The following is a 23,598-nucleotide window of genomic DNA, read 5'->3' as shown; positions in this document are numbered from 1 at the left end:
TTTTTTATATAAATATATTAGTAAAATTATATTTGTGTGTCGTACGAAATCTTACATAACTTACAAACTACATATTGTCATTGTGTCAATAATGATACATTTTAAGAATTATTCACATCAAGTTAGTGTACAAGTACAATAATATCCAAAGTGAAATTCTTTTTTTCACTAATCGCTAATCAATAAGCGTGAAATTGTCATTCACAACCAATAGAGAGGTCTACCCGAAGACAAATCTGTCCCCCAGCTGATTACAATAATTTGTTTTATATATTTAATTGGACTTCGAAATAAATAAAGAGTGTGCGGAATTGGATATAATAAAGATTTTACATGAATGTGAGTTGATTTGCGTCGTTAGTCTTATAGATTTTTCTCGTGCATCCTACTCGAAGTTGACCCAGAATACTTTCGGTATCCCCGGTTGTCTCAGGCACTCGTTCCAGCTGTCCGCATATGCAGATTTCTCATCGATGATCGCTTTGCCGAGTATTTCCTTCTTCGCCATTTTCGTTTTACACCCCAAGCTGATGTAAATGCTGACTTTATTCAAATTCGCTTTGAAAACTGTTAGTTTCACGGTTGAAGATTTCGGATCCCATCTGGCGGATATTGTGGGAACAAATCTGTCGCTTTTCCAAAAACATTCGGCTTTATTCGCCTCTAATATGGTTGCTTTAAGGTACAGCGGCGCTGGAAATTAACATCGGATAAAATTAATTACACGGATTTCTAGTAAGACCTACTTTACAAATAAATAGACATTTTTGTTAGCTGTATTTCGTTATTGTTTTAATTTTTTTACTAAGAGGTTCTAGATTTTTTTCATAAAATGTAAAAACGAAAATAAATTGTAAATATAATTCACATACAACATCAGACAACTCACTCAACAATGTTAGTTAAAAATAAAAGTAATATTTATGCACCAGTTACATAAACTAAGACATTACTCAGGATGTGAAGTTACAACAAATGGTCAAACAAATCCATCACTCTTACAAATAAACAAAATTACTTTTTATAGAAACATTCAAAAACCATTATGAACACAAAGAACATTAGTTATACGGCAGCCGTAAAATTTAGTATAAAAACAGCATTAGTTATTGTCGAAACAACCATAGTATCTGAAGATTGATGGCCTATTTTGACAAGGCCTTGAGTTTATTTTGGGAATAGATTCGCCAAAAGAAAGTATTTTGTTGCAGGATTGTTATGTTTGTCGTTTAAACTGTTGTTGTAGCACATATACCGGTAACACAGTTGTTTGTAATGTTATGCGACGCGCGTACGTTTCACTCTCTCCTCTATAAGTATAGTCCGAGCTATGTCGTGTATAAAATATTTATGCTTACATTGCTAGTTTTGAAAATGATAGGTATCAAAATCAAAATACGATTTCTGAGTATTTACATTGCCGGTTAATCCTTAACCTATATTATGACGCCACTATAATTGGCGTATTTGTCAGAATACTTTTTAATTTGCGAATTTTGGGCACAGTAATATCGATTCTATGTTCTTTAGAGAGGGATAAAACTGATGTTGCAGTTTTTTTATTGCTGCTTGAATGGCGAAACGAGCTTGCCGTTCGCCTGATAGTAAGCGATACGACCGCCCATAAACAGTAGAAACACCATCCAACATCTTGAATTACAAAGCATTGTTTGATATTCCACTGCGCTTGCCTTCTTGAGACATGAGATGTTAAGTCTCATTATGTCCAGTAGTTACACTGGCTACAATGTCCTTTGAACCGAAACACAACAGTGACTACACACTGCTGTTTGGCGGCCTAAATAGACATTGCGGTGGTACCTACCCAGGCGGACTCTCACATATGAGAGACCTACCACCAGTAACGGATTGGCGCAATGACGCACATATTTAATCAAATACGTCAAGTTTCGTGCTATCATTAGATTTCTCTTTGTTCAGGTCAAGCAAAGACGGTACTAGAAACGCACGAGTGGCCAATAAGCTATCTGCCACAATATAAAGGGTATCATATACGTTTCCGAATCGAGTGCCCGTGGCCGCATTTTTAACTGACTCCAAATGAGTTTACTCAAGTCGTCGTAATTGTTTTTATGTTTCTTCAGCGATCATTTTTTTACTCCGTGATCCGATTTAAATGATTATTTTTATTGCGTTCAGCATAGCTTCAACATAATACCACATTAGAAATATTGCTGTTTGACCTTGAATTTAGAAGATGCAGCTTGAAAATTATTATTTTTGCGTTGCGTTCAATTAGGTGTGTTTTATAACTAAAAAAAGAATAAAATAAAGACTTTTTGACAAAAGATAAAGCTGATTTCAAACCCTACCACGATCCAAAAAATAATTACTTTTATTATAGTTACTGGTTACTAATACATTTTTAAAACACTTGAGCAATCTTTATTTATTGTTAAAAAGTTATTATAAATTGTCAAGTGTGGGGAGACTCCGTAACATTTGTGTGAATGGGGCCGGTTCCGCTACAGCATTGAACTGAATAAAGTAGCAAGTAATAAAACATTGATTACTCTCTTATATGCTTACTCAGTTACTAACTAAATCAAATATTAATTTAAGTAAGTTTATTTACTAATATAAAATTATTTGGGATAAGAAATATTTTTTTAAATAATGTTTACTCGCCATCTTCATTTTTAAAAAGCTGGCAAAAGATATAAATATTTAAATTTCTCTATAATTTATTATAATTTGCGTGTAAATATTTTACGAAGGTTCCGGAAGCGATTCATCATTACGATACAGTGTAACGACACTCATACCTAATTTAGATAAAATTTAAATTACCTTTCAACGAAGATAAGTCACGTTATGTCGTAAACAATGTGCCTACAAAGAATGGAATGTGTCAACGGGTTTATATTAAACAATTTAAATTATTTCCATTAAGTAAATTATAATGTTTAAATTAATTCCAGTTAATTTTAATTGTGTAGGTACTAATCACACTTCAACGTCAGAGGAAGCCCGCAGCCGTCCCTAATGCGCCGAAGAGGGCCACCGCGGAGTTTTAGCTGGTAGGCCGTGCATAGGTTTAAGTTGTATATAGGGTTAGGGACTCGGCCCGGCGGTCGCCCGAAGGTCATCATCAAATCCGGGCGGCTCTACGCCGGGCCGTAAGGCACGGTTACCCCAGCATAACCGCTCAGTCGCCCCCCACGAAGGCTGGGCGGTAGTAATAAGGGACTTTCTCCGCGAAACCAAAAAAAAAAAAAAAAAAAAAAAAGGTACTAATCCTGATTTTTATTTATTAACACCTATGTTGATTTTGGTGCAGGTAAATATAGAAAAAAATATTTTTGTAACACAATTTTTTATACAATTTAACGTAAGGTTTCGAGTACGATTCCTAGCTCAGGTAGAAATGGTTTAAATTCGAAATATACATACATACTAGTTGTATATCTTTAAGATATTACCTTCTTTTATTGGAGTCGTGTTAAAATAAATAAAGATATATTACATACGCAATCCCAGCGGTCGAATGTAGGATTTGTCACAATATAGATCGCCACATTTGCTCTATCCAATGATCCATACTTCACATCTATTCTGCTTAGACCCTCATAGTGTTACTAACTAAGTAATCTCAAGGTTTGACATCATCCGATATAGCCGGTCGTAAAACAAACAAATCATAATTTAGTACATGAAATGCTGACGCCAAATTAAGGGCAAGTATTTTGTGATATGATTGTGCAATAGCTTTATAAACTGCATCATTAAATCAGTAAAAATAATAGAAGCTTATTAAACTGTTTAAGTATATAACATTTGAAATCGTACAAAAGACGCGTTAGTGTGGCGATGATATCTAATAAATTGCTTGCTTTGTTTGTTTGACCGCTAATTTCTGGAATAGTACCGTTTCTGCAATTTATCACTGATAGGAAGTTACAATGTCAGTAAGCTCGAATATTATACTTGGAACGGACTGTTATCCGGTCGGAGACGTGAGGAGGCTAGTTGTTAATAAGAGGGACAAGTTTCTTGAAACTATTGTATTATTAGTATGATCCTAACTGACTTCTGGGCGCGAAGTTACATAACTCGTGTCGTGTTGCCAAGTAGGTTCGATATAATCCCCGGGGTACAAATTGCAGTGTCGTATGAGAACTAGGGCTGTCGACATTACGCCCACAGCCTGCGTAGCATACAGAATTTAGCCTCTTGGCATGGGGCCCTTTTAATTTACAATTTATTCATAATTTTCAAGTAATGATTTAAATCGTATATTTATCTTTGTGAGTATTTCATTTCTACGCCACATAACTTACCGTTTGTCTTGTTTTATGCACATTTCCCAAGAGTTACACAAAGGCGAACTCATAAACTACCCGACTTGAAATGCATACAGCTATATCATTTGAAATTGCGTTCACTTTACACCGGTTGTCTTAAAGTGCTATTTCATAGCTACTTAACCAAGACGGGTTTACGGGCAGCTTATCACGTTTTCATTAGTTTTCTGGATACAACATAGCGCGTGCGAAGTTTGTAGATGTATTAATGTTTAATGTAAACCTGGACTGCGACCCTGGAGTTGAGTGGCTCATTAAAATTTTGATTTATAGTCACCTTTAAACTGTTCGTGTTCCTGCATTGTTTGCACACTACACCGCAGCCTGTTGACGGTCAGCTGCACCACGTCATTGAAGCTGTCCTCACTCGCCGTGTACATAAGAGTTATCTCCAACTGACCCTTTCGATTCTCCCTCTGTCAACAAATGTCGGTTTTAATTAGTTTAAAAAAAACCTCACATATTTTTTTACCCCATACCGCATTACTGTGCAATGCAAAAATTAAAGGAGAAAGAAGGTATAATGACACGCATGCTTAATAAATAATTCGTGTCATACGGGAATCAAACGCGTCTCGAAACCGTCTTTGGTAGAGCAGTCGACGACTAGCCCCGAAAGTCGTCGATCATCGAGATTGACTTAAAATAATACACGAGTCAAGCGCGAATTTATTATTACGTGGAATGTATGTTTTATTAATCCGGTCTTTAATCAGCACCGGCAAAACTGGTAGACAGCAAGATAAAATGTAACAAGCTTCCAACTAAAATACGTAAAACATTTTTCAATCCAATTTGCAGTGTAAAGTTTACATTGCCATAATGTTTTACCCAATATTTCATTCCGACCTATCAAAGTACATTCACAATGGTTTTAAACCACGGATATTTCTAAACTTAGTTATTCCTAAGGAACACATACTTACTCCTTTATGTATTTTTGCGAGCTCTTATGAAGACTATCAGTACAAGAAAAAAAAATATTTTAGGATGTTAATTTTTGCAATTATACAACTACCGTTAAATTAAATTCATTGTCGAAACCACGGTTATCACCGCAACATGGTATGATGCTGATAATAAAATAGCGAGGTCGTTATTCGACAAGTCCGTATCAAACATCATTAATAACATGCTTTTGTACGAGAACGTGCACACATCAATCAATACAACGCTATCGACCATAGCTACCCCAGTGAATATCAAAGTTCACGTCAAATGTATACGATGTAATCAACTTGTCGATCCTCTAATTAGTTTACCGATGACGCGGGCAACCTTAAAAATCTGTGCACGTGCAGAAAATTGCGTTGATGTATTACCCAACATTATATTCCTTAGCAGTAACACGCAGTACATAGTGAGGTACATTCGAGGTCACAGCTATTCTATTGTCGGCTGCGCCTACATAATAAAGAAGCAAGATTTCACACGATATGACTCATACGATTATTTAATCATGTTTTTTATATGTCGTGGGCCCGTCCTATGGAATTTACAGAATTATTTGTATTTCTAGCTCGTATAAAGAAAACCTTAATGACTGAATATTGACTTTACTTTAATTCCATGTAAATAAGAGGTTTTTAATTAATGCCCAAATATCTTCAATATATAATCTTCGTCTTAATTAAAGCAAACGGGTGTGTTTCTAAAGATCCTCGGCAAAGACAGCGCTTTGTAAATTATCCAAAGATATGACAACCTAAAAATAATTACTCAAGTTCGTCACGAAGAAATTTCTGAGTAAGCTATAAACCTCCGTTAATAACCGTGAACACTAAACCCAAGGAACGCTTTTGCGTCAAACAATTCATAACAGAGTTACAATAACAATGCTATTAAAACGACAATAATATTACACTAACTTAAATTTTAACTGTAATATATTAGTATTCATCACTTATTAATAAATTAATATTTTACAATAAAATTGAATATATACCCTTGCATCAACTGCTGTAAGTCCACTTGCGATCGCATTTATAGGTCTCCAAATATCCGGAGTACCGGTAAGTCCATTTTTGAGATCGTTCTGAAACAATTTTGTATCGAAATTCCACGTCGCAGCGCCAACAGTCCGCCTTTTTTCTAAAATTGATTTCTGGGCTATCGCTTCAGCTTTTGTGGATTTAAAACTATTAAACTTTTCAAGGAAACCGGATTTTGGCTTAGACTCTTCTTGATCGGTCACTTTTGATGATTTTTTCGTGTCTATAGTTTTGCTGCTGCGTTTTTTATCACTTTCCTGTTTAGGAGGTTCTAATATAGCGTAAATAGTCAGCGATAAGAAGTAACCCGCAAGGAGGCTTTGGAGGTCAACTTTATCAGTCGGTTTTTTCGCATCTTTTTGCTTAATTTGGAACTTAAAATCTTCATTCCATACCGGCCAGGAGCTCTCTTGTAATGTCGTTTCATATTTGCTGTCACCAGGGAATATTTTAACCTGGAAAGAAAATTATTTCGTTTAAATTTTCATATGAGTAACGAATAGTGTTGAGTACATCAAGTAATATAATATCTACGTATAATACGTAACTGGGAAAGATTTTATTTTTCCTCTAAGTGCAGTGTTGCCTACATTCGTATAAGGAAAACACGAATAACGATGTTTTTAACCATGTTACCTGATTATTATATAAGCTCAATAAAATACCCCGCGGTCCTTTCATAAGATTAAATAATAAAGTTATTAGTAAAACGTAAAAATTTACGAAATTATAACAAATGCCGAAGACCAGTTGAAATGAAAGTGTATGAACTTAGGATTTAAGAAGTCGGATTCCTTCACCTAACCCTAATAATCCAAGTCAGAAAGAAACACGTAAATATTCTCATGAGTGTAATATTAAACAATAGATAGATTTGCCTTCAATAGTAGCACTAGTGGTAGGGCATTTTAGATTCGATTCCCAGGTCTGCCAACCTTTTTTCTAGAATACCCTTTCGAATACTATGCCAGACCACTAAATTATAATTCTTAAAATCTTTATTATATCCAATGCAAAATTTGGAAGGCAATTTATGATTGTACTTTTTACATGATTTACAAGTTACAAATTAATTAAATTCCCCTTGGAACTGTAAAGCTATCTATTCGTCTCGAAATTGCAATACACTAGCTTATCTGCTTAGTTATTATGCATTTAAGCCAAATTTACTTTCTTTTTTATTTAGTAATTAATATATCGAAGTCCAAATTAGCGGTATGTACCGTTTCTAGGATGATACTTGGCTCGGAGCGTCCTTGTATCAACATTGCATACAAATGAGTAAATTTTTGGCGAGTCCGCATACACCATTTGTAGACCGTTCCGATTCCAAATCAAGGCTACTGTGGAGAAAAGCAAAGGGCATAATAAACGGGTTTCTTTTGTGTTTACTTCAGTTGTGTATATTTTCATTAATTATTTATAGTACTTATCGATTATTTGTTCTTTACTAATAGAGGGCACTGAGTTTTATTGTCAGAGGATTAATATCTTTTCTCAGTCACACCGTATTAACTAGGGTAAATAGAACACAAACCTTCGAAACACTATATTTCTGTGAAAGATTTTTAACTAGTACATAAGTCTATCAGAAGTGGTGAAGTATGTACTATAAGTCCTAAAAAAGTAAAAAGGTTTGCATGACTACCGCAGTGATGTCACCGCCTGCCGCTACTACGCCACCAATATTTGAAACATTAATTGATGACTAATATTTAGACGGCCTGGATGGCGTGGTTATATTGCGTGCGTAGTACGAACGACGCTCCGAGATCCCTGTTTCGAATCCCAGGACACGCAAAGCGATATTTGGTCTCTGCTCAATGTCAGTCCGAAGTCTTGAATTTCTGCGGCATATGCCGATAGGCTCGCCCCCTATCACATCATGGAAGGAACACAAATGGCAAAAAGTGGATGCCTTAATTGTGAGATGTATATTTGTTTTTCTTGATGTCTTTACATTATTTACTTGAAAAAAAAAACTAAATAAAATTTATAAAAATTAAACATCGAAAGCTATATCGTATTAGCCTTAAAAAATATAATATGCTTAATTAAGTATTTGATAAAATATCAGTTTTTTAGTTACTCTTTTTTATATCAAAAAGTCAGCCCAACACAAGTGGGTCACTTGATCGTACGTGACCCCCTCCGACCACAGGTTATCAATGTCATTGTAATTATTTTGGGCCACATGCAAGATTATGGATTGTAGGAAACGCACCACCGAAGCTGTTACTGCACGTCGCCTTAGTTTTTTTTACCGACACTAGCAGCAACACAGTCCAAGCCTTGTATGACAATACAACTAAATAATATTGTCTAATAATTGATTATTACAATATTAAATAAAAATTATAAATGTCTAACATTCGCGTAAACATAAGAAATCATTATAAAAATATTCGTACGATAAAATGCAACACGAACATAATTGAGTGAATAAAGTTGTTCAATTGTCTCAGTTTTATGTTCATTCAGGTTATAATTTAATTAATGTATGTATGTACATATAACGTTTTTTGAATATTTTACAATTGAAAAAGCAACAGCTCAGTCCCCTCCGTAACTTGGAAGGCTGCATAATGCTCGAAATAGCGGCAAAAAATATAATATTAAAACTGCGATATTTTCCGAAAAAATTGTCTTATATTAATGTCTAACACTCGCGTGAACATAAGATATCATTAAGTATGTCTGTTTTAAATCTATTCTTGCACTTCAAAAAAACTGAAGCTTCAATCTTACAAGAAATTGACACTAAACGTCCTGATTGAGGTATAATAAACATTAAACAAGATATATCCTTTACTAGTTTGCAAACTTCAGTATTAGATTAACCCCCAAGCGCCGAATTTAGTAGACCAAGTAAACTTTAAAAACCCTTCCCGGAACTTTTTAATATTTATAATTATTAGATTTTAACTATCATCAAGTTTTTCAGCCATCGGTAGCTAGCGATATTGTCATAAGTGATAAGACATGCGATTTTTTAAAAAATGCATGCGATAACACCGATAATGTTATGTCTGCTTCAACTGCGTGATAGGTTTGTACTTAAACCATTATTAATAGGTATTACGTTTTTTATCTTGTTATAATTTTATTATATTTTCACCAATAATATAACGTTGTAATATCACGGTAATATATACAAAGGTTTCACTGCAAGATTATGTCGAAAATCAATAAAAATATTATAATTTTTTTTACCAGATTGCAGCAAAGTCATAATATTAGGTTTTTCTGCTCGTATCAGCCCTGAGTTTGGTATTTGCAGCTAATACGACAAGTCACGAGACGTTGGCTATCTCAGGTCTCTGCCTACCCCTTTGAGTATAAAAGGCGTTAGTGTACACACACTAACGCCTTTTATACCCAAAGGGGCTATTCACGCACACACTGTGCGTGAGTAGCAATATCAGTAATCTCTCGTGTGGAAGGTGTGGAATATCTGTGCCTAATTTTCTAAGAATGCTTTCCTATCTGTTAAAAAGTTAGGACAGCTCAATCATACTCTGCCCAAACTTACCCTTTCAATACTAATATGACACATCAATTGAATCGCTTACTTTGGTTTTAATACTCGAGATAAACGTCGAAATAACAAGAATCCTTGAATCGACGCGAAGCCTTTCAAGACATGACGTCATATATAGCATAATTTAATTGGTATAAACTTTAAAAGGAACTACGTGTGGTAAGTTTATTATTTTGAATATATTATAAGTAAATATGAGCAATCCTCTCTGAATATAGACTGATACAACACACTCGCACCTACACAAATTTGGCATTAAGATCAAACTCAAATCACCAAAATGTCTTTTCATTTCTAAAATTACCCGATATCGAAAACTATTACCTACACAAAAATATTATGAAATAGATATGATAGACCCTAAGATTTGCAAAATAATTATAACATTGAAGGAACGCTGTTTTAAATCTCATCAACATATGAAAGGTACATTACGCATATGGTTACAAAGCCGACATTTTTAATGAACAGACAGATAGGTTTTAGTGCAAAATGTGACGAAGTTACAAGTAAAGTTAAATATTAGATTAATAGATTTTTATGCGAAATTAAGTTTATGCATTTTGGAGGTGACTCCCGACACAAAAAGACGTGTGTGTGTGTGTGTGACCATTCGATGGTGTGGTCCGATTTTATTGCATTTTACGTTTCGATACGATGAAAATGTTCCTAGCTATGATTTATAAAGATCTATTCAAGAATTAGAATTTCAGCCCACCTTTAAAATTCCGATGAATTGGAATTTTGTTGGTTCAGTGGTATTTCCAAGAGATTGCAAAATTGAGCTAATGCTGCAGCAACAGGTATTCAAAGGAATACCGTACCCCTTAAAACTTTAACAGCAGATATAATTTGTTTGGGCTCATCAGAATGGTCTCTAACATTTGTTATGTCGGGGGTTACTTAAATATTTATTTAGTTTTTTAAAGATTTCATAATACTTAATATATTATATATCTTCCCGTCATCTATCTTCTATCTTCTATACTTATAATAAATCTGTAGAGAGGTCAATTCTGTACATGAAATATATTTCCAAAATAACTATCAGGGGGTGATTAGGGATCGATACTGATGCCAAAAATGCAATTAGTAAAATTTTTGTCTGTCTGTCTGTCTGTCTGTCTATCTGTCTGTCTGTCTGTCTGTCTGTCTGTCTGTCTGTCTGTCTGTCTGTATAACCGTTATAGAAACAAAAACTACTCGACGGATTTTAACGAAACTTGGTACAATTATTTGTCATACTCCTGTGCTGGTTATAGTATACTTTTCATCACGCTACAATTAATAGGAGCAGAGCAGTGAAGGGAAATGTTGGGAAAACGGGAGAAGTTACTCCATTTTTTAAGCTTCCGCCGCGTGTACATCCTTAATGGTTAAAGCTACACAGAAATCATGTATGACTGAAATGTTCGCCTTAAAATTATATAAAAAATATCCTACGACAGCATATGTCTATCTTTTATGGTTGACTCACAATAACACGTGTAGCTCCCGATAGCATAGCAGTTCGAAGCTTTCTCATTATATTTGTCTACTCTTACGTTTATAACACTCTCAGTCAGCCCCGGATCTAGGGGGGGGGCAAGCCAGGGCCCGTGCCCCGAATTTAGAGGGCGGGAAATTCAAACTTGGCAGACGAATACACATTTCATCATTAACGCAACTTTGACTACTGCGACATCTATACTCTATACTATTATATAAAGCTGAAGAGTTTGTTTGTTTGTTTGAACGCTCTAATCTCAGGAACTACTGGTTCAAACTGAAAAATTCTTTTTGTGTTGGATAGCCCTTTGTTTGTGGAGTGCTATAGGCTATATATCATCACGCTATACCCAATAGGAGCAGTTCAGTAATGGCTAATCTCAGGAACTATCGGTTCGAACTGAAAAAATATTTTTATGTTGGATAGCCCTTTGTTCCTGGAGTGCTATAGGCTATATATCATCACGCTATGACCAATAGGAGCGGAGCAGTAATGAAACATGTTGCAAAAACGGGGAAAATTTATTACTTTTGAGAGCTTCTGTTGCGTGCGCTGCGTAAACGGTTAAAGTTATGCAACAATGATGTATGACGGGATTGTTCCTCTTAAAAAGTTATACAAAAATTTATTATAAAACAAAGTCCCCCGCTGAATTTGTCTGCCTGAACGTGTTAAACTCAAAAACTACCCAACGTATTAAGATGAAATTTAGTATGGAGACAGTTTGAAACCCAGGGAAGAACATAGGCTCCCGGGAAACTATTACTTTTATAATGGGAAACTTTAGCCTGAAAAACTTTATAACGCGGGCGGAGCCGCGAGCAAAAGCTAGTACAAAATAAGATGCAACTTTACGGCATGTAAAACGTAATAAACACAACAAAGAAACTAATTTGTATGTTATCGGTTAAGTTTATATTTATTGAAAATTATTTCAGCCCTAATTCAACGCCAGTGATCTTATAATTTAATACAAGTAAAAATATTGATTCACCTGTTAAATGTATATTTGTGTTAAAACAAGAATAAAAAATTTAACATAACGAATTCATTAACAAATTAGTAGGATTTATAAGATCGTTGAAAACAGGTGTTTGAAATCTACAACTCCGCCAAGCTTGAATACTGAATATCAATCAGACGAAACCGAAACGAGTGAAAACTACAAACACGTTATAACTTATCGGGACGAATGTAGAAGGTTAATGTTTACAGGTGTTTGTATTGCAAACAACGTGGGAATTGTGAAACTATCACTTTAGCGATCTACGTAAAGAAAATTTTAAACAAGTTCTATTTTAAATTTCACAAAAAAGTGATACATAAAAAAATTACTTATTTGAATGTTGTAGATTTTATTTTTTAAGGAGTTAGTATAGATTTTATACTTATACCTTCTCTTACTATTTTCTATTTTACATCTTATCCTGTTTTACTTGTTACTCTTACTTCTTACTATGTTGTATTATTTATATCTAATATTATAATATTATTATAATTATAAGTATATACTTATGCCAAAGTTTGAAAATGTTTATATGTTTCATGTTATATATTTGAGTTTTTGTAAGAAGTAAACCCAGACACAACTGAACGGATTCGGATAAAATTTAACACACAGGTAGGCCATGTCCCGGATTAACACGTAAGCTACTTCTTATCCCAGTTATTTGCTCCCATTAGAAATAATGGAATATTTTAATACGATTAAATAGATGGCGCTGGCATTAATAGTATTTTAGGAACTTTGTAGCGGAAAAAGTTTTCATCGCGCGAAGCCGCGAGTAACACCTAGTATATTATATTATAAAATTACTACAAATATAAATAAAATATTCTAAGCTAAAGTTCATTTCAACACAGACCCTCGGGGCTCGTATTGCATAGCAAATTTGATTTACATCGCAAAAAGTAGAATAAAAATAACAGAATACTTTAATGCAAAAGTCGAAACAAGTTATTTACAAGGAAAAACAAGTGTCGTACTACAAATTTAGTACATTCTATTAAGTACATGTTCGATATTAATCTTTGAAGAACTCAGCATTTTAAACATAGGCATTAATTGTAAATTCTTACTAATTCTGTCGACTGGCGTTGCTTAAAGGAAACGTCTGCTGGCTATTTTGAAAGCTGTAGAATAAAATTATGTACAGGAATAATTTGAGTTTTTTATGGATATCTCGTAGAGGCAATAGCAGTGAAAAAGGCAGCGTTTAAAATCGACAGTCATACAAATAAGAACAGATAAGAGTACCTGTGTAATACACACCGATAAATAAATATTATCATATGGGTACTACACTCATCACTCTCGATTTTATTATATTTGTATATCTAATCAAAACTGAAACACCTATGTTTACAAAATTGTTGATTAAGTGTAAGCTATGATACATAATAATGTTTAATGGCTGTGCTGTATAGTTATAGACTATTGGCGAAAAGTTTAATTATAGAAGAATGGATAAGTAATATATTAAGTAGTCCGTGTAGATAGACCTTGATTTACCTATTCAATAGTTCTTATAGCCGACATGGATATTTTCAATATTTTTTTATGTTTACGCGGATGTTAAAAATCTAAATAAAACTATTTTTGGGATTTTATCGAGGTTTCATATATATTGATTGTCTCCCGACATTTCGAAAGCAAGCCTTTATGTTAACGGGGCGGACTGAGGTATTGGTCGTCCGAATTGTCAAAGTTACAAAAATACAAAATATATCCTACCAACAGCAAATTCACCACCTCTCTTAAAAATTTTACTAATTTAGACGTGGAAGCAGTACAGAGATGGAATTGACTTCTGCAAAAACACTGCATCGACTAAAGCGAGAATAAGTAGGAATTTATGTGCTACATTTACACTATCCTCCCGACCAAATATAAAATTCAAATCTGTCGGACCTGTTGTAGAACCTAGCATTTGGCAACTATATGACTCCTAAATTTTAATAGAATTTTCTCTCACTGAATTCATCGACAATATGCCGAAGAGGAGTCGTGGCTTTATTCATGTGTGGCATTCAAAATAATATGTGAAAGTTATAGGGCCCGACGTTAACAATTCTGTCTGAAGCAATACCTGTTTTGCTTTTCCCAAAGGCCAGGCAGACAAAAAATCAGAAACAAATATTTAGGGTGTATTACTATAAAATTTTGATAGATATATTGCGTGGAATTTTCCTTGTACCTAGGTATTAAAATATATTAAGATTAGGGTGCAAGTATTTCGTAATTGGGGATAATTAATTCCTTAGATGAAGTTTTCTACACGCTTGAAACGCCTCTATTGGTCAGAAATTTGAAAGCTAATTACAATATACTTCGATATACATCCAAAATGTATCCATGACTATGAAATAGCTATATTAGTACGCTGTAACACTGCATAGTGAACGTTGCTCAAGTTTCTTCTACTTAATAAAAATCCATGGTTCCAATCCAAATTGACTTGGTACGTGAGCGAAAGATAACAAAAAATAGTCTATTGTAATAGTACGAATGGGCTACAATATTCCAGAACAAGACTTAGGCCTACCTATACTTACTGACCTATTTTACGGTTTTTGATAAAATTATTGATCTACAATCATTTTAAAAAGACTTAAGTAGTTGGTAATCCTTAGATTTGGGAGAAAATTAAATACTTATAAGTTTCACAAATGTAAATTAAAATATTCTTACGAGACGCAAAGTTTTGTTGTTATTCTACTTAAACCCTACTAAGACTTCTTTTAAAATATATCATCAAAGTATCTCAAAATTAAGTGTTCACTCGCTCGTTTATATAATAATATCAGCCCTGTATTATATACTTGCCCACTGCTGATCACGAGCCTCCTCTACTACTGAGAGGGATTAGGCCTTAGTCCACCACGCTGGCCTAGTGCGGATTGGTAGACTTCACACACCTTCGAAATTCCTATAGAGAACTTCTCAGATGTGCAGGTTTCCTCACGATGTTTTCCTTAACCGTTAAAGCGAACGATAAATTTACAAAGAATACACACAAGATTTTAGAAAAGTCAGAGGTGTGTGCCCTTGGGATTTGAACCTGCGGACATTCGTCTTGGCAGTCCGTTCCACACCCAACTAGGCTATCAACGCTTCATATACTTCATATATTTAATTATATACGCTCGTTTATATACTTAATTATATTATCTTCGTATAAGTTATTTTGACGGCACTTGATATGTTAAAATGGTCAATGCGTTGGTGTCAATAGAGATGTTAAATCATTTAAAGGTTTGTTATTATAGTTAGATATTTGAATATACTGCAGACGAATAAAGTAGTAAGTATGTATTATTTTTGCCAATTCTCGTAAAATTGTTATCTTAACTTTATCCAAATTTTCGCAAGCAACTCTATGATTAACACAGAAAAAACGAGGTGAATAATTCTAACCTGAACAAAAATATTATAATTGTTAGGTATTGCTTCGGACAAAAACGACTCAACAGTGATGTCATGCATCAAGTTGCTATGAGCAGTACAAATTTCCGTTCTGTAAGCAATTCATAAAAAATACCTTACCAAAAACAATAAATGATAACAATCCGCCTCCGCAGCGTCGAGTTGGCCTCAATTAGGAAGACAATTAGATGGGTGTTAAATGGGTAAACGTAGAATCTACATAGGTATGTGGCTATAACTATTACTATACACGGCACGTAACTGCGCCGGTATACTTTTAAAGAATTTTAATATTTCAATAGGTATTATGAGCACGTATTTGATCTGGTCGGTACTGGAAACTTTAGTCCTAAATAATATCTACCACAAAAATACGGGATACGCCCGCGAACTGTGGCACCTACGAGTAAGGCACGAACTAATTTTGCATATTGGGCAGGCTGTTTTACTAATAAACTAGGTGTGTAACAAATACTGTGTAGATTAATTTATAAAAAATATCCTATGTTAAAGTTTTAACATTATCTCGAGAGTAAAATTTCCAAATTTATGTTTATGCAATCCTAAATATTCAAACATTCGTCCAGGGAACATATATAAAATTATAAAGTAATGTTTTCTTTAATATAGGCCAACGATCGGGCTAGTAGATTATCTGATGATAGAGAGCAGCGTCAAGCATTTATAAACACACTAGCTTATGTCTCGGGATAAAAGTAACCTGTAGCACTCAGGAGTATAGTAGCTCACTATTAGTGAAAAAATGTCCAAAATCGGTTTCGTAGCCCCTGCGATTAGCGCGTTAAAAAAACTCATCAGCTTTATATTATAGATTACACAAGCATTGCAAACACTAACGGCAAAGGGAGGAATAGGCCGGAAAGGAAGGTGGTTTTTGGATTCCAGTAATATCATTAACTATACGAGACGTAGGTTAGTTTTTCCTGATGAAAATAGTCGTAACTTTATTAAATCGGTCTATTTAGTAATGCTCTTTTTTTTTCTCTCTCTGGCAAGGCGCGGTTTGCGCATCTGCCAAAGTAATGCTCTTTACTACCAATATATTTATCGACTTTGTAAACGAAATAAATCAAATAAAAACAATTATTCTAAGTATTAAAAATATGTGTATTATGCGTATAGCCTAATTACTTAAACGTATAAAAACATACAAGTTACTGTTGGTTAATTCCTTGAAATATTATTAGTTAAGTACATACTAGTATCGCTATCAACCGAAACACGTTTGTATCAATCAATAACTATTGTAAGAATAATCGATACTATTCATAATAATATAGTTTAAGGCGATACCTCAAGGTCCATTTTCATACATTTTGTTTCACCTTTAATCTGGGTAACTAAACAAGTATTGGCAAGTAAAGAATTTAAATTCACGTCTAGTCAGTGATTAGTTCTCGCAGTTGAAAGAAAAACGTAAAAATAATTAATAATCATGGATATTTCGGCCTTTAAAATTTAATATGACGAAATTTAAAGGTGAAACAAAATGTATGAAAATGGACCTTGAGGTATCGCCTTAACAAGCACCAACCCCAAGCTCGTTACTTTGATAGCTGTCACAAGAGCTTATCCTAAATTTTATAAAGTATACCTACATTAACTCAGAACACTTGGCGCACTTGGCATACAATTAATAATTACAAGCATGAGCCAAATCTGCAAACATAATTTTATGATGCATGTGCAATCCTAAGTACCTACCTATTGATATTTCTATTGGCAAAACTTTTCACTCCCTCAAAATAGGTGCTTTATTGTTAGATTAAAATAAAACCATTTTTTTTTTAAATTAAAATTAAATTATTAATTTTGAAATTATTATAATAAAATAAAAAGTTAAAATTATTCTAATGTATTTTTCTTATGTTTTTTGTTTTACATGGTTTAAAATCATAATAAATGTGTTTTAGCCTGTGCTTATCCCAAAGAAGCAAACCTTTTCGTAATACTTACCTTCAAATTTTATTTTACAATAAAACTAACTAGGTATGTAGATCTTTTTCATGCTAGTCAATTTATTAAACCAACTCGATATTAATTATGAACTAAAAGTGTACTTAAAAAAGCAAACTGTAAATCTTATTAGACAGTTAAGTACCTACTGGCTTCTGATTTGTAACATGCTCAGAGTCAGGCCCCTTGTCATAAAAACAAATATTAGGTAATCAAGGTACCAACAAGATAACATATAATGTTTTATTTTTTAGTGTAAAAAAATACTTAAATTATTTACTACACACAGGTGGAAGTTACCTTAACGAGGTATCCATGGGCACGGCTTAATCCAAACAATGACGGGAGGTGCCGGGCGCCGATAACGGTCACGTATAATGTTTTATTTACGGGATGTAGAGCCAATTTAAAACCAATTTCTGGTTCTAAACTGCCACTCCCTGCCAGCTGGCTGTCCTTATTTGTGCTTAAAATATTTTTCAATTTATTAAGTGAAAATGCCATTGTAAACAAATTCGCGTCTTCAACTAGCTGCTTAACGCGAATAGAACTCGCATATAAAACCGGTTTTTGAATATTAATTAAACACGCAACTCAATGAATCTTCATTGATTTAACGATAAATGTTTGATTCACATGTTTAGATTTCACTTATTTTCACCACCACTAACAAAACACAACACCAAAAGACTGTAATATCATCGCACGTCTATAAAATGTAAATTGATCTAAAGTAGGAACGTTCAATTGAAACCCATGTTTTGTGTAGATTACTATGAGCGCATTGTCACTTGTATAGCCTACTATCAGATCGCATACGCATAAGTGAAATATCTGTACAATCGATCATTCACCACTCGGATCTCTCTTTCATACACATAAAGTTAGTAACCGTTGCATGTCTCTATTCATTGATAAGAGCATACCATTCCTTTTAATAGCATTATACTTCGCAATGTGGCGTCATCTATTGACATCCAATATTGTTCTTCATTAATGTCACACTAGATGGCGTATTTCACATTTTGCAATGATTGCCATTTTAATGGAAGTAAAACAAAAACGTACATGTTCATAATAATATACTCTCGTTATAAAAAATATAATTCATTCATAAGCGACCGCGACAGCCAAGACTAAGCATGGATGGCACATACTATTTCCGTTATGGAAATTTAAATCGACAATTTATATTTTTTACCGAATATCGGGTATTTTTTTTCATTTTTCCATCATTATAATAATTATTTTATTTCTTAATTATAATAAAGACATACCAAAAATACTTTAATCACCAATATCGTAGTATTATAATATAATGATTCCATGCTAAATATTCTTCTTGACATAGTGAGCGATAAGTCATAAAGGCCGCGGATTTGGTTTCTGCAAGAAAGGACGTAGCTACCGCAGTATCAGTGCTACGATGCCCCCGGTATATGTAATTTCAGACTACCGGGGAATCGGCTTGTATAAATGCTGTACCTCTGATAGCCCACCCAGAAAATTTTAATACTGGGCTTGTTTAGTGCAAGCTACTCTATTGCTCGCATATAAAATCTGCAAGAAAAGTAGATTAATAAATTGAAATATATAAAGAAAAAAAATTATATTACGACTTTAGTTAAAGTGTAGCAGCGTTTTAGTTTTAAATTTGTTTAACTACTTTTATGTCAGTACCTATATTGTCCTAAACCCTATGTTTATAATATTCAAGCTGGATGTTATAGGGTTAAATGTGCTTTACGGTTCACGACACAAGACTTGTATATTGATCTATTCCAAAGAGCACTATACATACCAGACGCCCTTGGACTAATATTGCACTGTTCAGTGCATCGACATATTTTCATATAGTAATAATCACGAGAAACAAATTTCCATTGCCAAATATAGACTACCAATTGATTTTTAAAAATCACAAACCTTTAGGCAATATACATCAGATTTATATGGATAGATAATTAAAGGTAACATAATATAAAAATAATAATAAGGTAATCGCAGATAAAAGTTTATGAAATATTATATGCCTTTAATAAAAAACCACGGAAATGTCATTCATTTGTACGTAACATAATCATGAATTCGCCAATTCCAATAACCACAATTCGACGCATTAAATACGGCACAAAGCAAAGTTAGAACACTATATTATACAAAATGTTGAAACAATAAAGTCTTTTAATACTCTAACAACATTATAAGCATAGTTTAACAATACATATTTATGCACAAATCTTGTGTAGAAGGTCATATACATTACACAAATGTTTCAATTGTTGAACTATGATATAAAGTTGCATTCAAGGAGCATTTAATTATTATTATAAATAATATATATTTTAAGACTTGGAAACAACTTTGCTGAATACTTGTACGATGCTATCGTAATAATGAATGATGATCGAAACAATGAGTACGAGCATGGCGAAGCAAATGCCCGTGATGTACATAAACTGACTGGCTTCTTGTGGCGTCGCGAGGAGTTCTTCACTGCTTGCATCTCTGTCCAATGCATCGAACTCTGACGTGTCTGGAAAATTTACGATTTAATTAAATAATACGAAACACCATAGTTTATATCTGCACCGACTTTCTTCATTGCATCTTTTTGCATTCCACCAATCCATATGGAAATATTTTTTACAAGTAAATCTGGATTCTTATTTTAGAATTTACAAACTTATTTCGTCATTTACTTTTGTCTTATAAAACAAACAAAAACGTAAATTGATGCTAGCATCATGGAAAACTACCTGCTGGAGTTTCCACATCACATATAACATCTGCCTCTGTGATCTGTAAGTCAAGTAGCTCCCGTACAGAGAGTAGAGCTTCGGCCGGGGCTTCCCCAGGGAACAGGTAGTCACAGAGGTGAAGAGAACCAACAGGCACTAACACGCGTCGAGGAGGCTCATTGAAGCATACTTTCTCTGTAAAAAAATATTTATACAGCAACTTAAAATTAACGTTTAAACCATACAGGTTTGAAAATGTAAAAATTCTATGTATAGATATTAATTGTAGGAAATTTCTTTTCAAATTCAGAATGCACCTTGACATTCATCAGGATGTCCAGCACATATTTTATTTTAACAGCTGCTGGACTATTCATATCACATACATACTTACCCGCATAGTACACTACTAATTGGAAAAATATATACTGAGGTCAGATATCTAGAATTAATATTTCTGAATTATAATCCATTAATAAAAACAGGTATAAATAGATTTACATAATTTTAACTGATCTGATCTCATCTGATTGAAATTTAAATACATTAGAAATTAGCATAGCCTCAATTTGCAAAGCTTGTTTTGACAACTTCCATAAACTATAAGTATATTATGTCTAGTCTCCACAGACCTTTAACGCAACAACATAGTTAAATCAATGAACATATTTTATAATCACCTTCGGGTAACAAGTTATCATCAATAAGTGCATCACAATGCATTGTAAACCGTGATGCTAATGACCTTATTATGTCTTGTTTAACAGCTGCAATAGTTTCGCTCACTGTTGCTTTTGGGTACATAAACACACTTGATGATACAACACCGCTAAAATGTATGCTGCCATCACATTCAAGATATTCAACTGTCTCCGGGAGAGCATTTTCCTAAAATTTTATTAATTAATAAGTTTTTCGGAAGTATTGATAAATTATCTGTTTTGATGTGAAAAGAAATTATGTTTGATTGGCTCTGACAATTTCCTTGCATATAGCACTATGTATTGTGTTACAATTTGTTTTAATAATTTTATAGGTTAAAATTACTTTGAAGGTCCCACATCCGGCAAAGTCATTTACCTGCACAACTATCCCCTGTACTTCTTTAAAACAGCTGTTTAATCTACCAGTACATATATCCCATAAAAATATCTACATATTGGTTTATAATTTTTTTTTTGCCCTGATTACAAATGTGTAGTATTTTTTTCCAAAACTATAATAATAATAAATTCATGGGAAGTTACAAGTAAATCAGGGTAGTCATTATTATCAAGCAGTTAAATGTAAAAAAATAGCCATATATTAATCATAATCATATAAGAACTTACAAATGGGACAAAGAGGGACACATGCATGGATTTGGGTGTTTCATTTTGAGTTTGTTTTGAATTATTTTTGGTCTTTTTCTTCTTTGTGAATTGATCCAATGATTCTGAACCATCTTTAAGCTCTCCATCAATGAACATAACACTAGACTCAATAGTTTTGTGAGCCGACTCCAGTATTTGCTGAAAATTAAAAATACAAGTTGAACATTGTCATTTTTCTATTTATATAATTTAACATATGTATTAAAAAGAATATAAATTTGGTGTGAAACAATATAGAACTTACTTGAAACTGCTGTTTGACAGATATGCCACTCTTCTTCACAATAACAGGGTAAACTTCATCAAATTCATAATAACAATCTAATCTCTGCCACTGCTGTGGTTTTGACAGAAACTTCCAGTCAACAGGCTTGATTACTGTGTTCTTGTTGGGTGCATTTATTTCAATGCTTTTACATGTCAACACTTTTGTACTTGTGGACATGTGAAGAATAAGTCTGTCATTTGAATAAGGAGAGTTTCCAAACATATAAGAATTGGAACCCAAAGCTTTGTATGTATAGTTAAGTATTGATCTTACTTTACTAAAACAATTGGGATCCTCAAATATATCTTCATCACTTGTAACAAAAACACCTGAAATAGTAAATGTTGCATTTTTGGTTATTTTAATAATTAATATCTTTACACAATTGTCTTAGTAACTAAATTTAATCACATTATATTATAATTATAGTGTAACCTTATTTGTATATCTCAGGCTTTAAATGTAAAGTCTATTATAACCTTGAACAAACATGCCACCAGGCAGCATCCTTGTGACATGCTTGGCATGATCAGCAACCCATGCTTCCGACACGTCTAACAGAGTCTTCACTGTTTCCACTTTATCCATGCTGTAGTTCGATTCTGAGCCATTTTCTGAAGTTTTCTCCTCTGGAGTACGAGCCAAATGTATGACATTTTCTCTTACATTTGTAGTCTGAAATATTTTTCAATTCAATGTGTCAAATTGTTAGTATAAGATACCTGTTATTCAACTTAAACTGCATGTGTAATATATTTTTTCACGTTCATTACAGTTCACATATTGCAAAATAATTCTTAAGTGTTCAATTAAACAGAATCAAAAGTTAAAATATGAAAATTCATATTTTACTTTTGTAGCTGTTTCCAAACTTTAATAAAAACTTAATCAGGCTAGCGGTTTTTATAATTATACAATATATACATACCTGACCAAGTATTAATCCAATGACAAAAATCTCTTTAGATGCATACTGCTCCAAATATTGAAGGCAATACTCAGGCGAATAAACCGTTCTAACCATAATGTAAACACGGAAAGTCGGAAGTTTTATCAGAACAAATTTACTTGTAGTTGTTAGCTGTTAAATAAGATTGTAATAGTTGTAAATATTAGTATAATCCGTTCTGTATGTTATAAATTATACTGTCATTTCAGTCAACTCGTACCAAACCCATCGGCAATCGACATTCACAGACGGCGAGACGCGTCAACGGTGATGTCAATAGTTGACAGTTGTCAAGTGTCAACTAGGAATAACTAGTGAGGTATATTTAATCATAACAGATAAATATAACAGGTATGAAAATATAACAAACAGTAACGAAACGATTATGAAAAAAATAAACATAAACACTTACAGTTCCACAGGATCGCCAAATGTTCCTTTATGAAGTTCTCTATATTCTTACTTTTGGTAGTTTATAAGTAAGAGGGATGTCATCTGTCACTTGTGAATCTTGTTGC

The 23,598-nt window shown here is 33.4% G+C and overlaps 2 protein-coding genes across 2 annotated transcripts; both read right to left on the bottom strand.

The window, feature by feature from the left end:
- Positions 1 to 18,550, bottom strand: LOC115444646. The gene is made up of 4 exons (XM_030170499.2): positions 18,050 to 18,550; positions 6,271 to 6,771; positions 4,603 to 4,741; positions 1 to 693 (listed from the first exon to the last, which is right to left on the bottom strand). Exons 1-4 carry the CDS (start codon positions 18,251 to 18,253, stop codon positions 386 to 388), a joined length of 1,152 nt encoding a protein of 383 aa, XP_030026359.1. The 5' UTR covers positions 18,254 to 18,550; the 3' UTR covers positions 1 to 385.
- Positions 18,551 to 19,750: 1,200 nt separating this feature from the next.
- LOC115444644 (protein odr-4 homolog) lies at positions 19,751 to 23,349 on the bottom strand. The gene is made up of 7 exons (XM_030170498.2): positions 23,060 to 23,349; positions 22,611 to 22,806; positions 22,108 to 22,460; positions 21,822 to 22,001; positions 21,171 to 21,378; positions 20,509 to 20,685; positions 19,751 to 20,285 (listed from the first exon to the last, which is right to left on the bottom strand). Exons 1-7 carry the CDS (start codon positions 23,153 to 23,155, stop codon positions 20,095 to 20,097), a joined length of 1,401 nt encoding a protein of 466 aa, XP_030026358.1. The 5' UTR covers positions 23,156 to 23,349; the 3' UTR covers positions 19,751 to 20,094.
- Between the last annotated feature and the right edge of the window lie 249 nt (positions 23,350 to 23,598).

Source organism: Manduca sexta, chromosome 26, assembly GCF_014839805.1.
Source record: "Manduca sexta isolate Smith_Timp_Sample1 chromosome 26, JHU_Msex_v1.0, whole genome shotgun sequence".
Taxonomy (NCBI): Eukaryota; Metazoa; Arthropoda; class Insecta; order Lepidoptera; family Sphingidae; genus Manduca; species Manduca sexta.
This window is presented reverse-complemented; position numbering and strand designations above follow the sequence as displayed.

Coding starts and splice junctions, on each gene's coding strand:
- LOC115444646 (XM_030170499.2), bottom strand. CDS start 18,253: ATGGCATTTTCACTTAATAAATTGAAAAATATTTTAAGCACAAATAAG. Junction 6,772..18,049: donor CCCATGGATACCTCGTTAAG/GTAACTTCCACC, acceptor TTTTCTTTCCAG/GTTAAAATATTCCCTGGTGA. Junction 4,742..6,270: donor TTACAGCAGTTGATGCAAGG/GTATATATTCAA, acceptor ATTTGTTGACAG/AGGGAGAATCGAAAGGGTCA.
- LOC115444644 (XM_030170498.2), bottom strand. CDS start 23,155: ATGGTTAGAACGGTTTATTCGCCTGAGTATTGCCTTCAATATTTGGAG. Junction 22,002..22,107: donor CTGTCAAACAGCAGTTTCAA/GTAAGTTCTATA, acceptor TTTAATTTTCAG/CAAATACTGGAGTCGGCTCA. Junction 21,379..21,821: donor TGTCCCTCTTTGTCCCATTT/GTAAGTTCTTAT, acceptor ATAAAATTTTAG/GAAAATGCTCTCCCGGAGAC.